The 18,213-nt window shown below is 39.5% G+C and overlaps 1 protein-coding gene across 4 annotated transcripts; it reads right to left on the bottom strand.

The window, feature by feature from the left end:
• Window positions 1-1,412: 1,412 nt before the first annotated feature.
• meaf6 (MYST/Esa1-associated factor 6) lies at window positions 1,413-17,527 on the bottom strand. 4 transcript variants are annotated; one of them, XR_012096983.1, is made up of 9 exons: window positions 17,321-17,527; window positions 11,437-11,552; window positions 9,276-9,363; window positions 9,124-9,169; window positions 8,417-8,612; window positions 7,857-7,886; window positions 6,299-6,332; window positions 6,028-6,129; window positions 1,413-2,262 (listed from the first exon to the last, which is right to left on the bottom strand). XR_012096983.1 is itself a non-coding variant. In XM_073034539.1 (8 exons), the coding sequence occupies exons 1-8, from the start codon at window positions 17,408-17,410 to the stop codon at window positions 2,254-2,256; spliced, it is 609 nt and encodes a 202-aa protein (XP_072890640.1). In that variant the 5' UTR covers window positions 17,411-17,525; the 3' UTR covers window positions 1,413-2,253. The 4 variants fall into 4 exon arrangements, 2 of the variants coding, with proteins under 2 accessions (XP_072890640.1, XP_072890642.1); XR_012096984.1 differs by lacking the exon at window positions 7,857-7,886 and having other exon boundaries at window positions 17,321-17,525; XM_073034539.1 differs by lacking the exon at window positions 6,028-6,129 and having other exon boundaries at window positions 17,321-17,525.
• Window positions 17,528-18,213: the final 686 nt, after the last annotated feature.

Raw genomic sequence — 18,213 nt, 5'->3', positions numbered from 1 at the left:
GCATACCTCTTGGATCTGTAATTCAGGGAAATGCAGATCTGTCATTTCTTTAAATGGATGGATTACGCACTGTGATTCAGGGAGCTGCTCATTGGCTACTGGAAGATAGTTGAGGAAGACCCTGGCAATGACTTCCCTTCTATTTAACAGAAGAGGGACCTCTTTAATCAACAGTCAGAAGTTTCATCTCTAGCAATGATTTATTATTCTCTTCTAAGATGTGGACAATGAGGATTTTTTGACTCTTTACCACCCAAGTTTTAGAAATTCTCAAATTATTGGCTCCAAGGGTCTTGTTTTTTTTTAAAAAAAGATATGGCCTTTTCTGTTTCTTACTGATCAGGAGTGATGGGAACATTGATCTTAACATGCTGTTGAAGGATGGCGTCCAGGGCTACCACATCAGAAATAGTTGAGGAGGTCTTCAAAATGGACTTCTTCGAGCACATATCTCCTGTAACTATGGTTTACTAAAATTGAATATTCACAGATTTGTTTTCCATTGCCATGGAAGATGTTTCATTTGAGGTTGATGTTGTTGCAGGTTATTCGTTACTTTGTTTAAGGTATTCCAACTTCTATGCTATTTTAAATATTTCAGTGTTCAATCAAAAAACTCGGTTAAGTGTAATGTAGAGTAACATAGTTGGAATTTTTAAAAGTTCATTTCACACAAAGCCTTTAACGGAGAAAAGCCACTAACCCTATTCTTAACCCCTACAGTGATGGTACTGTCAAATCGAAAACAATGCTTTCAATATAGTAATTTTTCTTTTATACTATATATTAAATCTCAGAATGCAGTTACCACCAGAGCCAAACATGATGGACAATCTACTTATGGCAAAACTCAAAACCAGCAATGAGAAAAATTATTCAGTCTAATAGGTTGAACTATTCTAGAATAAATAGTGTCAAGTACTTTGGGAGAAATTGCATGCTTAATTTTCTAAACAATGCAATGTTATCTTTTACATTGAGCTGAACAACAAGACCCCAGAAGACTCCAAAATCTATCCCCAAAAGAATACATTTTCTGCACTTCAATGCTCATCAGTCTGTAATAAAGAATCAGCTAAGATTAGGCATTCAAGAGATAGAATTACACTTGTCATCTCACTCGTGGCCAGGGAACTATTGTACATATCCAGTTATTCAAGCAAACTACACCCACTGCTGAAGCTCATGTCAGCCTATGACATTGCTGCTGTTCAACCCAACACAGATGGAAAGCGTGCAAGGAGCCAGCCGAATTCAAACCCGGAACCGCTCACCTCGACGTCCAATGCGGATGCCACAATACCACCAGCTGGCTATCCTTTGACATAGTAAGTTTATACTTATCAACTAGGTCAAGTATTTCCCATCAGTTTTTAGGATGAAAAACGATCAATAACTGAATAAACAACAAATTATATTTAACTTCTTTAATACAAAATGGTCACAAATCCATTTTCCTTCTTTAAAAAAAATAATAAAGCCATGTGTCCAAAAAATGTCATAATTGTACAAATTAAAAAGGTAATATTTATACATACAATATCCAAAGCACAAAAAATATAATGGGTTCAAAAAAATAAAACCACATGTTGCTATTAAATCTAACTCCATTGAGTCCATTTAGAAATATCTGGAGATTATGGCCTTCTGTGCTTTTCTCACACTCACAGCTACACAAGGCTTTGACCCCAAAATGAGAACAATGTGCCTGCATACAAAATCTGTCAAGGCACAATCCAGCACAGAAGAAATTATTTCAAATTAATTTCAGGACAAAGCAAAATAAACCACCATTTGTACTCAAAGTGAAACAGGAACTTCCAATAAGAGATTTAAAATTTGAATTTTACCAAATGAAACACAACACTTTATGTAGAATACAGTCTCACATAAATGTCACAGGTAACATCAAATATTTAAACTGAGTCACAACAGACATAAAATCGACCAATTAATTCCCCAGTTTCCCCTCACCCCATGACAATTTAAATTGGTTATAAAACCCAATGGATGCCTTACTTGTACAAATAACAAACAAATGGGCTGTAATCAGTGACGTCCAAATGAACACAAATCAGATGTAGCTGATAAAGACGCAATGTGTGGCCTCGAACACCAGGAGGAGGCAAGGCTGCCTTCATATAGTAGAGATCAGTTAAAATCATGGCAAATGCCTGAAGCAACTCGATTTTAATGTTTTATGTCCATGTTCCTTAAACTTTGATCTTGGCATCTGCAACTGGCAAAGGTCCTTTAGTAATCCTATGTAAATGATAAAGTTTTAAAAATTACATCAAGAATCAAAATACCCAACATATTTTCACAACTAAGCATATTATCCAGATCAGATAAAATGACCTAAGAGTGAAAGAACAATTTTACATTGAACTACTACTGAAGTTTGGATATTCACTTTGAATGTTAAATGGTGACTTGCAGTTATCAGTGAAAGACCAATTTAACAGCACATCTAATTATGTAAAAACTGGTTCCAAATTAATTCTTTCCAACTTATGTTTCATTGTCAGTGGAAAATTATATACAGTGGCATGCAGAAGTTTGGGCACCTCTGTTCAAAACTTCTGTTACTGAATAGTTAAGTGAGTAGAAGATGAACTGATCTCCAAAAGTCATAAAGTTAAGATGAAACATTCTTTTCAACATTTTAAGCAAGATTAGTGTATTATTTTTGTTTTGTACAATTTTAGAGTGAAGAAAAAGAAAGGAGCACCATGCAAAAGTTTGGGCCCAAGCCCAAGAGATTTAAGCACTCAAACGACTTTTCCCAAGGTCTCAGACCTTAATTAGCTTGTTCGGGCTAAGTACTGACCATACTGTCCCTGCATGGTCAGTACTTAGTAACACCCCCTTTGGCAAGTATCGCAGCTTGTAAACGCTTTCTGTAGCCAGCTAAGAGCCTTTCAATTCTTGTTTGGGGATTTTTGCCCATTCTTCCTTGCAAAAGGCTTCTAGTTCTGTGAGATTCTTGGGCTGTCTTGCATGCACTGTTCTTTTTGAGGTTTATACACAGATTTTTGATGATCTTGAGGTCGGGGAACTGTGAGGGAAGGCAAAACCTTCAGCTTGCACCTCTTGAGGTAGTCCACTGTGGATTTTGAGGTGTATTTAGGATCATTATCCTGTTTACATCTTCAGCTTTTTTACAGACGGTATGATGTTTGCTTCCAGAGTTTGCTGGTATTTAATTCATTCTTCCCTCTACCAGTGAAATGTTCTCTGTGCCACTGGCTGCAACACAAGCCCAAAGCATGATCGATCCACCCCCCGCTTAACAGTTGGAGAGGTGTTCTTTTCGTGAAATTCTGCACCCTTTTTTCTCCAAACATACCTTTGCTCATTGTGGCCAAAAAGTTCTATTTTAACTTCATTAGTCCATAGGACTTGTTTCCAAAATGCATCAAGCTTGTTTAGATGTTCCCTTACAAACTTCTGATGCTGAATTTTGTGGTGAGGATGCAGGAAAGGTTTTCTTCTGATGACACTTCCATGAAGGTCATATTTGTGTAGGCGTCGCTGCACAGTAGAACAGTGCACCACCACTCCAGAGTCTGCTAAATCTTCCTGAAGGTCTTTTGCAGTCAAATGGGGGTTTTGACATGCCTTTCTAGCAATCCTGCTGTTCTCTCGGAAAGTTGTCTTGGTCTTCCAGACCTCAACTTGACCTCCACTGTTCCTGTTAACTGCCATTTCTTAATTACATTATGAACTGAGGAAATGGCTACCTGAAAACGCTTTGCTATCTTCTTATGGCCTTCTCCTGCTTTGTGGACATCAATTATTTTAATTTTCAGAGTGCTAGGCAACTGCTTAGAGGAGCCCAAGGCTGCCGAATGTTGGGACAAGGTTTGAGGAGTCAGGGTATTTATAAAGCTTTGAAATTTGCATAACCTGGCCTTTCCTAACGATGATTGTGAACAAGCCATAGCTTTGAGCCCTTTTCCTTTTGTGTTATTTTGAAACTGTAAAAGATGGAAATAAAGAAGTAATATTGCCAAATATTAAAGAAATGTGTCATCTTTAACTTTATGCCTTTTGGAAATCAGGTCATCTTTTACTTGCTTAACTATTCACGGTAATAGAAATTTTGACCAGGGGTGCCCAAACTTTTGCATGCCACTGCATATTTTGTTCACTAAATTAGCCTAAAATGCATAATTAATATTTATTAATGCTATCCATGTGCTGTTCATGGTCCTCAAGTGAGATTGGATTAGGGTTTCCAGTATTTACACCTAATGACAAAAGTGCAACATATTTCCCAGTTTGGAGGGTAACACACAAACTTTGACATTCCCTTATGGCTGATGTCTTTACTCTAGAATCAATCAGACAATAGGTTTGAGGTATATTGTCCAAGATACAATATGCAAAATGAAAGCTTGCTTTGGTAGAGGCAGGGAATTGTTTTGGGTGGTGGAATGGCAGCCTATCATGCTGCTGCTTTGCTCTGGATGGTAGCAATTTCTTCATCCTGTTGCACTCATTTAGAAAAATTGGAGAGTATGCCATCATACTCCTGGCTTGTGCTTTGTGGGAGCCATACTCTGCAAAATACCCAGTCACTGAACTTCCCTTGCAGACTCAGTCTTTATATAAGCTCATCCAATTAAACTTCTGGTTATTGGCAACCCTCAGAACATTGATAATGGAAGATTTGGTGATGGTAAGTCATTAAAGAGTTTGACAGATTCTGCCCTGCAGATTCTGCTCATTCTCTGGCACAAGATGTTATGATTATTTCTTGATCCTGATTTCTGACTCTGGGCGAGTTTGCACATTGCTCTGTTACCACATGAAATACCTCCGAGTGCTCCTGTTTCCTCCTGCATTACAAAGACCTGCTGATTGCTTGGCTACCTAGCTAACAGACCCTTGTACAAGTGAGTCAGGGCAGGTGAGCCAATAGGGTGTTGAGTACATTGCAGAGAAATGGGTGGAGTTAACAGATTACTTTAAAAACCAGCATGGACTGAATAACAACACACACAAAATGCTGGTAGAACACAGCAGGCTAGGCAGCATCTATAGGGAGAAGCGCTGTCGACGTTTCGGGCCGAGACCCTTCGTCAGGACTAACCGACTAACAGATACTATCTTTCCTTTCGGTTAGTCCTGACGAAGGGTCTCGGCCCGAAACGTCGACAGCGCATCTCCCTATAGATGCTGCCTAGCCTGCTGTGTTCTACCAGCATTTTGTGTGTGTTGTTGTTTGAATTTCCAGCATCTGCAGATTTCCTCATGTTTGCTCTTTAAATGGACTGAATAGTCTCTTTCTGACAGAAGATAACATTAACAATGAAATGATCCATTTCAATTGCTACAACAATTGTTGGGGAGGAGAGAGAGGCTTCGGGATTCTAACGTTTTTACTATCATTCATTCTTTGGGGCACTCTTCTGTTTTTGTGGATGTCTGTGAAGAACAAGAACTTCAGGATGTATATTGTATACATTTCGCTGATATTAAATAAAACTACTAAGCTATTGTCCTATGTGCCAGATACAATGCTAGACAGTAGGGGATTTTCCCCTAGGTTTCAAATGTCTTCAGTTTTACTTGGGACTCCTTCATGTCACTCAATTGAATTATGCCAAAATACCAAGGACATCTTACTTTACCTCTGGAATTAAGTTCCTCTGCATCATAGCCTGGAATAACTGATGCTGGCAGAACAGGTAGTGTTAGTTAGATCTGTTAGTGAGAAAATGGTGGCAGACAACAATGTTGCTGATACCTTTGCCAATGGGACAATAATTAGCTGGATTTGATTTTGTGGCTTTCTGGACGGGACATACTTGGGCATCATTTCACATCATAAATATAATTGTTCTGCTGTAATGTGGCTATAACTGTAAATAGTTCTGGGGTATCCACTGCTTCTAGTTGTTTTTCGGTATCACAGACTGAACTGAATTTGGCAGATGACCAGCTGTGAAACACAGCGGAAATTCAGGAACAACAGAGGTGAATTGATCAGTTCTCCTTGCTAAGGGCAGTTTCACGTACTTCTTCATCCTGGTCTTCTGCAACAAAGCTGGGGTGTTCCGCTACCTTTGAAATCTGTCCACTTCTGAGGTGCTTAAATATCCACCGCTATTCACTACTGGGCTACAGAGAAAGCATTGTTATCTCCAACTGTTAGATTATAAACTAGGTAACATGCTTCACCTTCAGCTACTTCCATCTGAAATCAATTCACTCCCTCATTTTAGATGACAGAGATACTCCACAACATTGTAAAACATGTGGCAAGAAAAATAATACAAGTTGTACTTACACTTCTTGGCTTTTTATTCAGCTTGATATCAATCCTATAAGTAAAATCAGAATATTTGACACTGTTACTTGAAAAATCACAACACTTACCATCCACTGATATCAACAGCAACAACCAGAACATCAAAGCATTTATTTCAGTTTATAACTTGTTTCTCTTTAAATGGTTATTCTATTTCAGTTTATTTCTTGGCCTCTTACCAGCCCTGGAACTAAAACAGCATCTTGCACAAACTTAATGTTTAAAGCTATTTCATTGTCACCTTTCGAAATCGAAAGTTGGGTCACAATGTTGAGAGAAGAGAACGTGATAAATTCTGTCAATTATATAAATCAAATTTAGTTAGGGCCAAAAGTTGTTATGCTTTACATTTTCTGAAACTGACAGGACTAAAGTCAAAGAGTTGAAAAAGTAGCACACAGGAGAGGAAGAAAGGAAACTTAATGTCATCTGGCCATTGCTGGAGGTTGGAATCATAGACTAAAATGTTCCTATTTGATCTCATTTTGAATCTTACACTACAACTTGGCTAATTTGGTTCACTGTCAAATGATGAGTAGTGGACATACTGTATATACACCAGAAAACGAATAAAACTCATTCAATCATTTTGCGGATGCATAACGGTTATTTGGATCTCAATGATAGCAGCTGTATCTGACTCAGGTGTCTAAAATAGCAAAATTTGTAGAGGTACTAAATATTTAAATTCATCTCGAAATGGCTATTTATTAAGGTGCTCCTTTCCAGGGCAAAGTATTAAGACATCCAACCAATACACTGAAAGTGCCACAGAAAATCATGCTGATCGGTATCAACTTGAAATGCAAAACGATAAAATACAACTTTATACATGCTCACATATCTAGACACAGATTCCAATATTTATATACTTGCTATGCAAACTTAAATATCAAAATGATACACACTAGAAACAAAATTCTTCAATAAACCATTTTATATCCAAGGATTTTATTTGTAATCTGTATCATTCAAGTTCAAATAGAGATGAAAAAGACCTAACTTAAGGATTTGTGGGAAATTATTAATATCCACAGTCCTGCTTGCTTTGTGATTTACATTAAGGTGCTTATCTGTCTTTTTCTATAAGGATGTTCTTACTTAACTTACTGAAGGGTATTTATGGCATTTTTCAAAGCTGCAGAATTATGAAAAACACACTGATCAATGCTGAAATACATGCATTACTGGTGAGATGAAACAACTGTGGAGTGCAAACAGTACACAGCTTGGACACATATTCTGCTCACCAGCAGAGGATTCTACACTTCCTCATAAATCTCAATGATTGACAACCATTTATTAGGAGATTTAATACAAAGTTCATTCAGTATTATATTATCCTTATGCACAGAATGTATCCTGAACACAAGACGAATTTAGTGTTTGGTAATCTATATACAAATATATATCAGTGAGTATTCAATCCTAAAGCTACTGGCAAAGATACTTCCATAAATGTCTACAGTCTACACATCACAGTAAAGGGGAATACTGGAAAAGAGACAGCACATATACTGACAGAAAGCAAACTTACTCAAAGTCATAATCAAACATGCCAGATGGGCTTGATGGTAGCATAAAGGAGGAAAGAAAGCAACACGTTAACATATCAATTATCCAAACCAGAGTCTCAACCTTTTTTAAATATACAATTTTTAGCAAAAAGGCAAGAGACTACTGGTATTTTGATAAATTTACTGGAGAAACAAATATATCCAAAATGTTTTCCATTCAATATTTATAAACCCATAGAAAAAAAAGAGAATTTAAAACAAAAACTTATTGCATGGAACAGTAAGAGCGTTAATTCTGTCTAATCCATTTAATGCAAAGGCAAAAAAGTTGATGGGTCAGTGAGAAGAGTCCCTGCAACAAACAGACACTAAAACAAAATCATTACATCCAATACTGTTAAATTTAATTTATAAAACTGATCATTTCCAATAAGCTGCTATTCATTTATTATTTAAAAAATTACCAAAGGAAATCCCACGTCACGTCATATTTTGTTCCCTACAATCCCAGAAATAGTTGCACAAGATTCATCCACTCTAGCCCACACACCTGAGAATCTCATGAATTTCAAATAATTACCTGTGACGGTTTTTATTTTTCCTTTTCTTGTGACTCCCATGGTGACTGCTGGATGAGGTAGAGGAGGCTGCTTTCTGAGGTTTCACGCCCTGCAGGTGCGACCCATCCAATTCCTCAGTGTCCTCCTGGCTGGGTTCGTTCTCCTGGTTCTGGAAGTCTGGTGAATTGTCACTTTCTGTCCCACTGCCTGGTTCACCTAACATATTTCACACAGAAAATGTAACAGATTTAAAAAAACATCTGCTAGTTCTACCTTTGATAACTACATTCTTCAAAGCACATCAGCACAAATGATCAACCTTAGAAAATGTCATCAAATTTTAAGTATTAGAAATTGTGCCACAGCACTTCAGTTTCTAATGGTACAACCAAATACCACAACAAAATGTTTACAGCATACATAGTGAACCATGAAAAGTTATATCACACTGTTGACACCATTGGTCCTTATTTCTCTGCCATGATAAATTAAAAAGCAAATAAAACCATAAACATGTCCAGGTTAGCAGAAATTAATAAAATAAGGAGGTGTCAGAATTGCAATTAATTTAGAAGACTTGTTCAAAGCTTGATGACGTCAATATAATCACTCTTCTACTGAACCAACCTTCCCTGCCTCATTTCCAACAACTACCCAAAACATTTGAGAAAAATTGCCTGCTACAGGTCAATTTCTGTCAATAGATTAAGCATGGTTTTAGACTTACGTTTTTCCACCAGTTGGTCCTGGACACCAGTCAAAGCACTGACTGCCTACAACGAGAGGGATCGAACAATAACACTAAATAGACAATACAAAATATATCTGCAAATTTTAAGCATCTTATAATTAGTATTTAAAAAAAACTGTTTTACGCACTGCTACTGAGGTAACAGAGGACTTGCTAAAGAGACGTTCTGCTTCTTTAAACTTCCTGTTCCTTCGATCATTCTTACTGTTGGTGTTTCTGAAACAGAAAACAGCCCTTCATAGGTAAAGCACCCAAGGTAACTGCCATTCAAAACTTGAAGTACATTGTACCATTTATGCAGGTGCCCTGATTATAAGATTTAAAAAAGAGTGCATACAGGGAAAGGGAAAAGTAAAGCGAAAACAAGTTACCATCCTTCACCTAAATAGCTGGTTTACACAACTATTGATTATGCTCCCAAAATTACATGCTGCACAGGATGAAGTCATTCAGACATGAAGTAAAGGAGAAAAAGATGTCTTTGCTTTTGGTACACTTTTTTACTTTTGATCTTTGTAATTTTGAACTATGAGATGTATCTTGACGCTTATTTGAATAATTGGGATTGTTGATCCACAAATGAATGCTGTAGGTATGGTTAAAACTGGCTTTCCCACAAGGCACTGTCATTAGTCAATAACTTGCTACATAACTGCAATACAATTTCATACTGGATTAGGTTATAGTTCTGAGAACTTCAAGCCTCAAAGGAAATCATCTTATATCAATCTGCACTCCTCAGCTGAACGCACTGAATTTTATCCGGGTATGATTCCTCAGGCCCTCGAATCCACCTATACCTTTCAATGGTCATTCTTCCCAAACCGTGTTCCGTTCTTGTTGCCTCATTATAGGAAGGATGTGTAAGCTTTAGAGGGGGTGCAGAGGTTTACCAGGATGCTGCCTGAACTAGAGGACATGTCTTATGAGGATAGGTTGAGTGAGCTGGAGTGAAGGAGGATGAGAGGTGATCTGATAGAGGTCTACAAGATGATAAGGGGCATAATTTTAAGGTGATTGGAGAAACACATAGGAGGGATTTCAGAGGTAAATTCTTTATACAGAGAGTGGTAAGTGAGTGGACAGGGGTGGTTGTAGAGGCAGGTACATAAAGATCATTTAAGAAACACTGAGATTGGCACATGGATGATTGAAAAATGGAGGGTTTATGTAGGAGCAGAGAGTTAGATTTCTCTCAGAGCATGTTAAAAGGTTGGCACAACACCGAAGGGCCTGTACTGTGCCGTAATGTTCCATGTTCTATCAACTCAAGCATTCAAATATTAGTACACTTTTTATTATGAGAATAGCAGTAGAGCCTAGTTCTATTCAACAGTAGGGTGATTGAGAACACAAGTCCAGCTGTACAATTCCCTAAACTGTGGTCCAATAGTCCTGAGGTCAAGTTTAGTTATCCAAGTACTACCCTGTATGGGTTCAACTCAAGATACCTCTATGTTACTATGCGAAGTCTTATTCAAGAGATTCAATAGTCTGCACTCAGATTAAGCAAATCTTAGTAATGAAACATACTCACTTTATAAGGTACACCTGCTCATTAATGTAAATATCTAATCAGCCAATTATGTGGCAGCAACTTAATGCATAAAAGCATGCAGACATGGTCAAAAGGTTCAGTTGTTGTTTTTCAGAACAAACATCTGAATGGGGAAGAAATGTAATCCAAGTGACTATGACCATTGGTACAAGACAGGGTATTTTCAATATCTCAGAAACTGCTGACCTCCTGGGATTGATTTTTTTTTAAACACACACGTCTCTAGAATTTACAGAAACAGTGCAAAAACAAAAAAAAAACATCCAGGTTTATGTGCAAAAGTGCCTTATTAATGAGGGAGGTCAAAGGAGAATGGTCAGACTGGTTGAAGCTGACAGGAAAGCGATAGTAACTGGAATAACCAGGCATTACAACAGTGGTATGTAGTAGAATATCTCTGATCGCACAAGATGTTGAATCTTGAAGTACATGGGGTACAGCAGCAGAAGACCACAAACATACCTTCAGGGACCACTTTATTAGATACAGGAGATACCTAATAAAGTGGACACTGAGTCTTTCTGGTCTATGGACGTGATACAAGATTCTTTTAGGGCCCAAACAATATAAACTTTACCTCTTTTTATTTGGAAAATTCACAGTAGCTATAATACATAATACATCTGGAACAGATTGAATTTTAAAAAAAGCCAAGAAAATCCATCACTGCAGAATATATGGAAATCTCAGAATAATAAAAATCTGCCAAAAGCTCTTCCTGGTAAACATACTTCTGATTGGTTAAATAACGATCCCATCCTCGAATGATATTCCCATACATTTGAGTATCTTCCAAATAGCTTCCCTCAAAGGCATAGATCTGCCGCTCAAGGTTTGCCAAAGTCTCCTATAAAAAGAATAAATTAACTGTTAAAACTGTGGGAGAACAAAAATTCTCTTGTATTGCAATGTAATGCAGTGAGCATGGGTAAATTTCAGAAGTGGGATAGAAAATTAAATGCTTCATATTCTCTACATCTTCTGATTAAACCTTATTCACACAAATAACTAATGCACGACTTTACAATAAAGGATACAGAAAAGGAGTATAAAGATCAATTATTGAAAATTCTGACAGGAAAATTAGTCCCATAGTAAGTATACATCTTAGCTATAAAACTTCTCAGTAAGATCTAGGTTCTAATTATCAATGGTCAGCATTTGGATATGGAGAATATTATTTAACACTTTAGGAATTTTCACAATTCAGGAATTTTATACTCGTCATGCAGCTGATTAACACAGGTTTACCAAAACATCACTGCTTTACCAGAAAAAATAAGGACAGATTGGATATTCCCAAATAAACTGGACTAACCTGTTCCAATTGCTTAAAAACATGGGATTTAATTGGACATAGAGAAAAAGTATTTTAACTGGTGCAATCTTGAAAATGCTTCAAACTGGAGATTAACCATTTAAGGGCGAAATCAGGAATTCCAATTGTATACACGAGTTTCCCAAAATGCAAAACTGTCTTTGCTAAAAGGCAATGGATACAACAACAAAGAAATTTCAAGAGATGCAAACCTATGAATTAGGATCAGGACACTCTCTAGGTTTCCTATGCACTAAGATCATGGCTGATCAGTCTGCAAGCTCTACTCTGCATTCCCATTTGTCCAGCAGAACCTATTACGTCCTTGGTAAGAATCTATCCTCTGCCTGGAACAAGCTAGAGTATCAAGACCCACTCAGGGAAAAGATTCACTTCATCTCTACCTTCATTTTTTTTTCAGTATCACCTCTGGTCTTAGCTTCTCACTTGAGAAGAAACATCCTCCTCACCCTTTCAAAACATCTCAGGAATTCATTTTAATCAGTTATCTCTGACTCTTCTTTACAAAACCACCTCATTCAACATTTTCTCACAAGTCAACCCACCTGATTCACTCATCAACCTGGTAAACCTCTAAACTACTTAAAATGTATTTCTATCCTTCCCTAGATCAGAAATCTATGCTATACATAGTATTCTAAATATAGTCTCACTAACACTCTGACTGAAACTTTTGACTAAAGTCTTCTAACTTTCTGACTTTTGTATTTTTGTATTCAATTCCCTTACAGGTAAACAATAACATTAATTACCTTTCCCTCTTATCTGAAATAGCTGCATACTTGCCTTCTGAGTACTAGGACACCTGGATCCCTCTGCATATCAGAGATCTGTAATCACTTACCAGTTAAATAACAGATTGCTTTTTATTGATTCTGCCAAAAGTAGTTATAAAAATTTTGTAAGCATGGGCATAAAAGGAAACAGAATTCCAGTTGCTCAGGAGTTCAATGTAAGGTCATTTATTTTACAGTGACTGAACAACTTATCCTTGTTCCTCTGTCTTTTATGTCAGGCGGTTATGGCAATGCTGAGGACTCTACAATAAGTAAAAATGGCTGCTGTAAGTGTGCAACAAATAAAACAGACTTCAGTACCGACCATTTACAAACAAGAGAAAATCTGCAGATGCCTGAAATCTGAGCACCACACACCAAATGCTGGAGGAACTCAGCAGGCCAGGCAGCGTCTAGGAAAAGAGTACAATCAATGTTTCAACCCAAAATGTCAACTGCACTCTTTTCCTAGATGCTGCCTGGCCTGCTGAGTTCCTTCAGCAATTTGTATGTAGTTTTCAGTGCTGACCATACTGAATTACACAAAATAATCAGTAGCCACTTTTGAAGTTTCACACATCCAACTGTTGGCTTAATCAGATGTGGATGCCAAGGTGTGACTGAGATGGTGACTCTGAACAGAAACATGTACAATTACATACTGGAAATTATACTGGTCCCACGGGTCTATCAATACTTGGTTACCTAACCGGAACCTATAACAAATACGTGTCCTGATGAAGGGTCTCAGCCCGAAATGTTGACCGTTTACTCTTTTCTGTAGATGCTGCCTGGCCTACTGAATTCCTCCAGCATTTTGTGTGTGTTGCTTTAGGAGCCTACAGTTGCAAGAAAAAGTTTGTGAACCCTTTGCAATTAGCTGGTTTTCTTCATTAATTATTCATAAAACATGGTCTGATCTTCATCTAAGTCACAATATTAGACAAACACAATGTGTCTAAACTATTAACACACAAACAATTGTACCTTTTCATGTCTTTATTAAACACTGTTTAATCATTCACAGTCTAGGCTGAAAAGTATGTGAACCCTTGTATTTAATAACTGGTAGAACCTCCTGAAGCACCAATAACCTCAAAACATTTCCTGTAGTTACTGATCCCATTTGCACAACAGCAAGGAGAAATTTTAGACCATTCCTCCATTCAAAATTGTTTCAGTTCATCAATATTTCTGGGAGATCTTGCACGAACATCAGGTCATGCCACAGCATCTCAATGGTGTTAAGGTCTGGACTCTGTCTTGGCCATTCCAAAATATGAATTTTCTTCTTTCTTTTTCTTCTGTTGTTGATTTACTCGTTTTGGATCATTGCCTTGTTGCATCATCCAACTTCTATAAAACTTCAGGTGACAAACCACTACACAGATATTCTCCTGTAAAATGTCTTGATACAAATTTGAATTCATTGTTCTCTCAATGATTGCAAACTGTCCAGGCCCTGAGGCAACAAAGTAAGCCCAAACCACGATGCTCCTGGCAACAAAGTAAGCCCAAACCACGATGCTCCTTCCTCCGTGCTTCACAGTTGGGATGAGGTTTTGGTGCTGGTGTGCAGCGCCCTTTTTCCTCCAGACATAAGTGTGCATTTCTGCCAACAAGTTCAATTTTAGTCTCCTCTGTCTACAGAACATTGTCCCAGAAGTGTCGGGGAACATCTAGCTGGTCTTTTGCAAACTTGAGACGTGCAGCAATTCTTTTTTTTTTTGAGAGCAGTGGTTTCCTCTGTGGTGTCCTTCCATGAACACCATTCTTGTTCAGTGTTTTTCTTGTAGTGGACACATGAACAGAGACTTTAGCAAGTTCTAGAGATTTTTGCAGATCTTTTGCTGTTACCCTTGGGTTCTTTCTCACCTCCTTCAGCATTGCATGGTGTGACTTTGCAGGATGCTCACTCACAGGAAGAGTAGCAACAGTACTGAATTTCATCCGTTTGGAGACAATTTCTCTCACTGTGGACTGATGAACACTCAGGTCTTTAGAAATGCTCTTGTAGCCTTTTCCAGCTTCATGCATCTCTACAATTCTTCTTCTAGGGTCCTCTGTAAGTTGCTTTGATTGCAACATGGTGCACATAACCAGAACTTTCTTGAGAAGAACAGGCTCTGTCAGTAACTTGACATTGTATTTATTTTTTATAGGGCAGGGCACTTCTATAATCCATACCCCCAATCTCATCTCATTGATTGGAACACCAAGACTCCAAATAGCTTTTGTAGAAGGCATTACCCCAGAGATTCACATACATTTGTGAACCTAGTCTGTGATTGTTTAAATGGCGTACTCAGTATTGATGAGAAGTGTTATTAGTTTAGGCAAATAGTGTTGGTCTATTATTGTGCCTTAGATGAAGATCAGACCACATTTTATGAGTAATTAATGCAGAAAACTAGGTAACTGCAAAGGGTTCACAAACCTTTGCTTGCAATTGTATAGCTTTGTCTTTCAATTACTTTATGACCATAAAACAGATGAGCAGAATTAGGCCATTTGGCCCATCAAGTCTGCTCTGCCATTTGATTTAATTTCCCCCTCAACCTTATTCCCCTGCCTTCCTCCTATAATCTTTGATGCCCTTACAAACCAAGAAACTATCAACCTCCAATTTAATTATACCCAATGACTTGGCGTCAATGAATTCCACAGATTCACAACAATCTGGCCAAAGAAATTCCGTCTCATTTCTGTTCTAATGGAACACCTTCCTATTCTGAGGCTGTGCCCTCTGGTTCCAGATTTTCCCCACTATTCGAAGCATTCTCTTCACACCCACTCCAATGAGGTCTTTCAAGTGGTCATTAGTTTTGAGTGAAACACTGACACTGCAACTGGTTACACTTCCCCACCGCTCCAGCAGTCTGTCCTGCAGCACTGCACTGTGTGGATGGAGACTGCACATTTGCCTTATATCCAATTGCGAACTTCCCCACCTCAGATCAGGTGTTCCAGTTTTGCCCTTACACCCCAGAGCTGTTAGGTTATTAAGCTACCATAAATGTAAACGCAGCTGGGAGAATCAGAAAGGTGTAAATACCTACGTACGAAAGAATAGGTTTCAAGGAAATAAACGGGGAATAGAATTGATCCAAGAGCTAACAGAGACTTGATAAACCAAGCAACCTCCTGTTTTAAGGAAACATGAGAAATACTTTCATTCAGGCTGAGGGGCAAAATAAGCAGAAAGATATGCATTTAGATGATTCACAGTTACGATAATTAGGAATGAAAATTCAGAACACAGTTTCAATAATTTAAGCTGGTGGTTGTGAAGAGAGGCAAAGCAATACTGATAATTAATTTTCCATTCTGATTCACTTGAAATCCAATTCAAAGCATAGGGTCTTGTATTAATCTCATTCTGTACAAGAAAACCTACAAAAACAAACACTACCAGGCTAAGTGCAATTGCATGCTGTTAGCCCACAGACCCAGTGGCCATTGGACCAATGTTACTAGACTAGAGATGCAGTGCCTGTTGGATGCATATTAATGTTCCAAAGTCACAGTGGCCATTGGTTGAATGCTGTTAGCCTGTAGGTACAGTGCAGCTGGGTGGACGTTGTGGACATTAACACGCAGGGACTGTTGAGTGGACATTGAGGCACAGTGTCCGTTGGGTGAACCTTGTGGTCATCAGGGTGTAATGACTATTGGATGGACATTGTAAACATTAAATTGTCATGACTTTTGGGTGGACATTGTGGACATTAAAGTGCAGTGACCATTGGGCAGATGTTGTGGACATTAAGGCGAAGTGACCATTGAGTGAACGTTGTGGACATGAAATGCAGAGACCATTTGGTGGACATTAAGGTACGGTGCCTGTTGGGTGAACATTGTGGATATTAAGGTGCAGTGACCATTGTGTGAACGTTGTGGACATTTAGGTGCAGTGACCATTGGATGGGCATTGTGGACATTAAGGTGCAGAGAACGTTGTGGACATAAAATGCAGTGACCACTGGGTGAACGTTGTGGACATGAAATGCAGTGACTATTTGGTGGACATTAAGGAGTAGTGACCGTTGGGTGGACATTGTGGATATTTAGGTGCAGTGACTACTACTGTTGGACGCACACAGCCCGCCGCTGGGCTGCGATCAGTGGTGGGAGCAGCGCCGGCGAGAGGCGGCAAAGCAACCGGGGCAAGGGGGCGGATACTGGATGGAGGGAGGGCGGCAGTCAAGGCTGCGAACTTCCCATCTCCCGGCCCTTCAACACAGCCCGACAGCCCGCAGCTCCCCTCGAACCGGAGCCGCGCTTCGCCGATGACCCGCCGCGGGCTCCCGTACTGGCCTTCTCAGGCCCGGCTCCCGCCGCCTGGCCTGGCCTGGCCTGTACCCGCCTTCCCTCCTCTAAACCGGCTACCGCCACAGCGCAAGGTCCCGCCTCTTTCTCGAAGCTTCGCGCCGGCTCCCTGCTTCTCAACGGCGAGGGTTTTGTTTCGTTCCGCATCTAACGGCTCCGCACCGCGCTCACCGCCAGTTCCTGCTTCCTCTTCACCAGCTCGGCCAGCTCCCGCCGGGTGTCCGGGATCTGCGGTGCCTGCGCCTTGTTGTGCATCGCCATACTGGAGATGAGGAGCGGGAGGCGCCCCAAGCTGAGCCGAGCCGAGCCGAGCCAAACGCTTCTCCAGGCCGCAGGAGCTCGGGGCTCGGCGGACCTCCGGGCAGCAGGGGCCGCCAGCGCGACGCCCGGAACCCAGCGGGCGGACTGCCGCCCCGAGCGCCGCCGGCAGCACGGGAGGGCACATTGCAGCAGCTGAGCCCAGGAATGACATCCAGGCGCAGCGCCCCCTAGCGCAGTTAAATCAAAGTGCTGGAGACACTAAACATAGTTAATATTTGAGGCCCCAACATCCCTCAGCAGACCATAGAACGGTACAGCACAGAAATATTTATTTTCATTATTTAAATTATTAAATTAAGTATTTTAGAGTCTCATTCTGTAAAATATCACGGCTAGTTCTAATCTAACTTAGTGGGTAGCATGGTGATTTAACTGTTAGGGCTGAACTTTATAACGCCAGTGATCGGAAGTGTTCCGTTCTTGCTGCCTTCTGTGTGGAGTTTCTATGTCCTCCCTGTGACTCCGTAGGTTTGCTCCAGGTGCTTTTGTGTCCTCCCACATCCCAAATGGCATGTGGGTTATTATGTTGTAGGCATGCTGTACTGATGCCAAAAGCATGACAGCACTTCCACCCAGCACATCCTCCGACCGTGTTGGCCGTAGATTTCAATGTTTCTATGTACATATGACAAATAAAGCAAACCTTTTAATCAGAGAACGGTGACGTATGTACTCTACCCATTGTTACGACCATCCAGACATTTACGACATTTGTCCGGACAAACAGTAGGCTTAATAATTCC

This window comes from Hemitrygon akajei, chromosome 32, assembly GCF_048418815.1.
Source record: "Hemitrygon akajei chromosome 32, sHemAka1.3, whole genome shotgun sequence".
Classification (NCBI taxonomy): domain Eukaryota; kingdom Metazoa; phylum Chordata; class Chondrichthyes; order Myliobatiformes; family Dasyatidae; genus Hemitrygon; species Hemitrygon akajei.
Note: the sequence above shows the minus strand (reverse complement) of the source record. Positions and strands in the feature narration are given on the sequence as shown.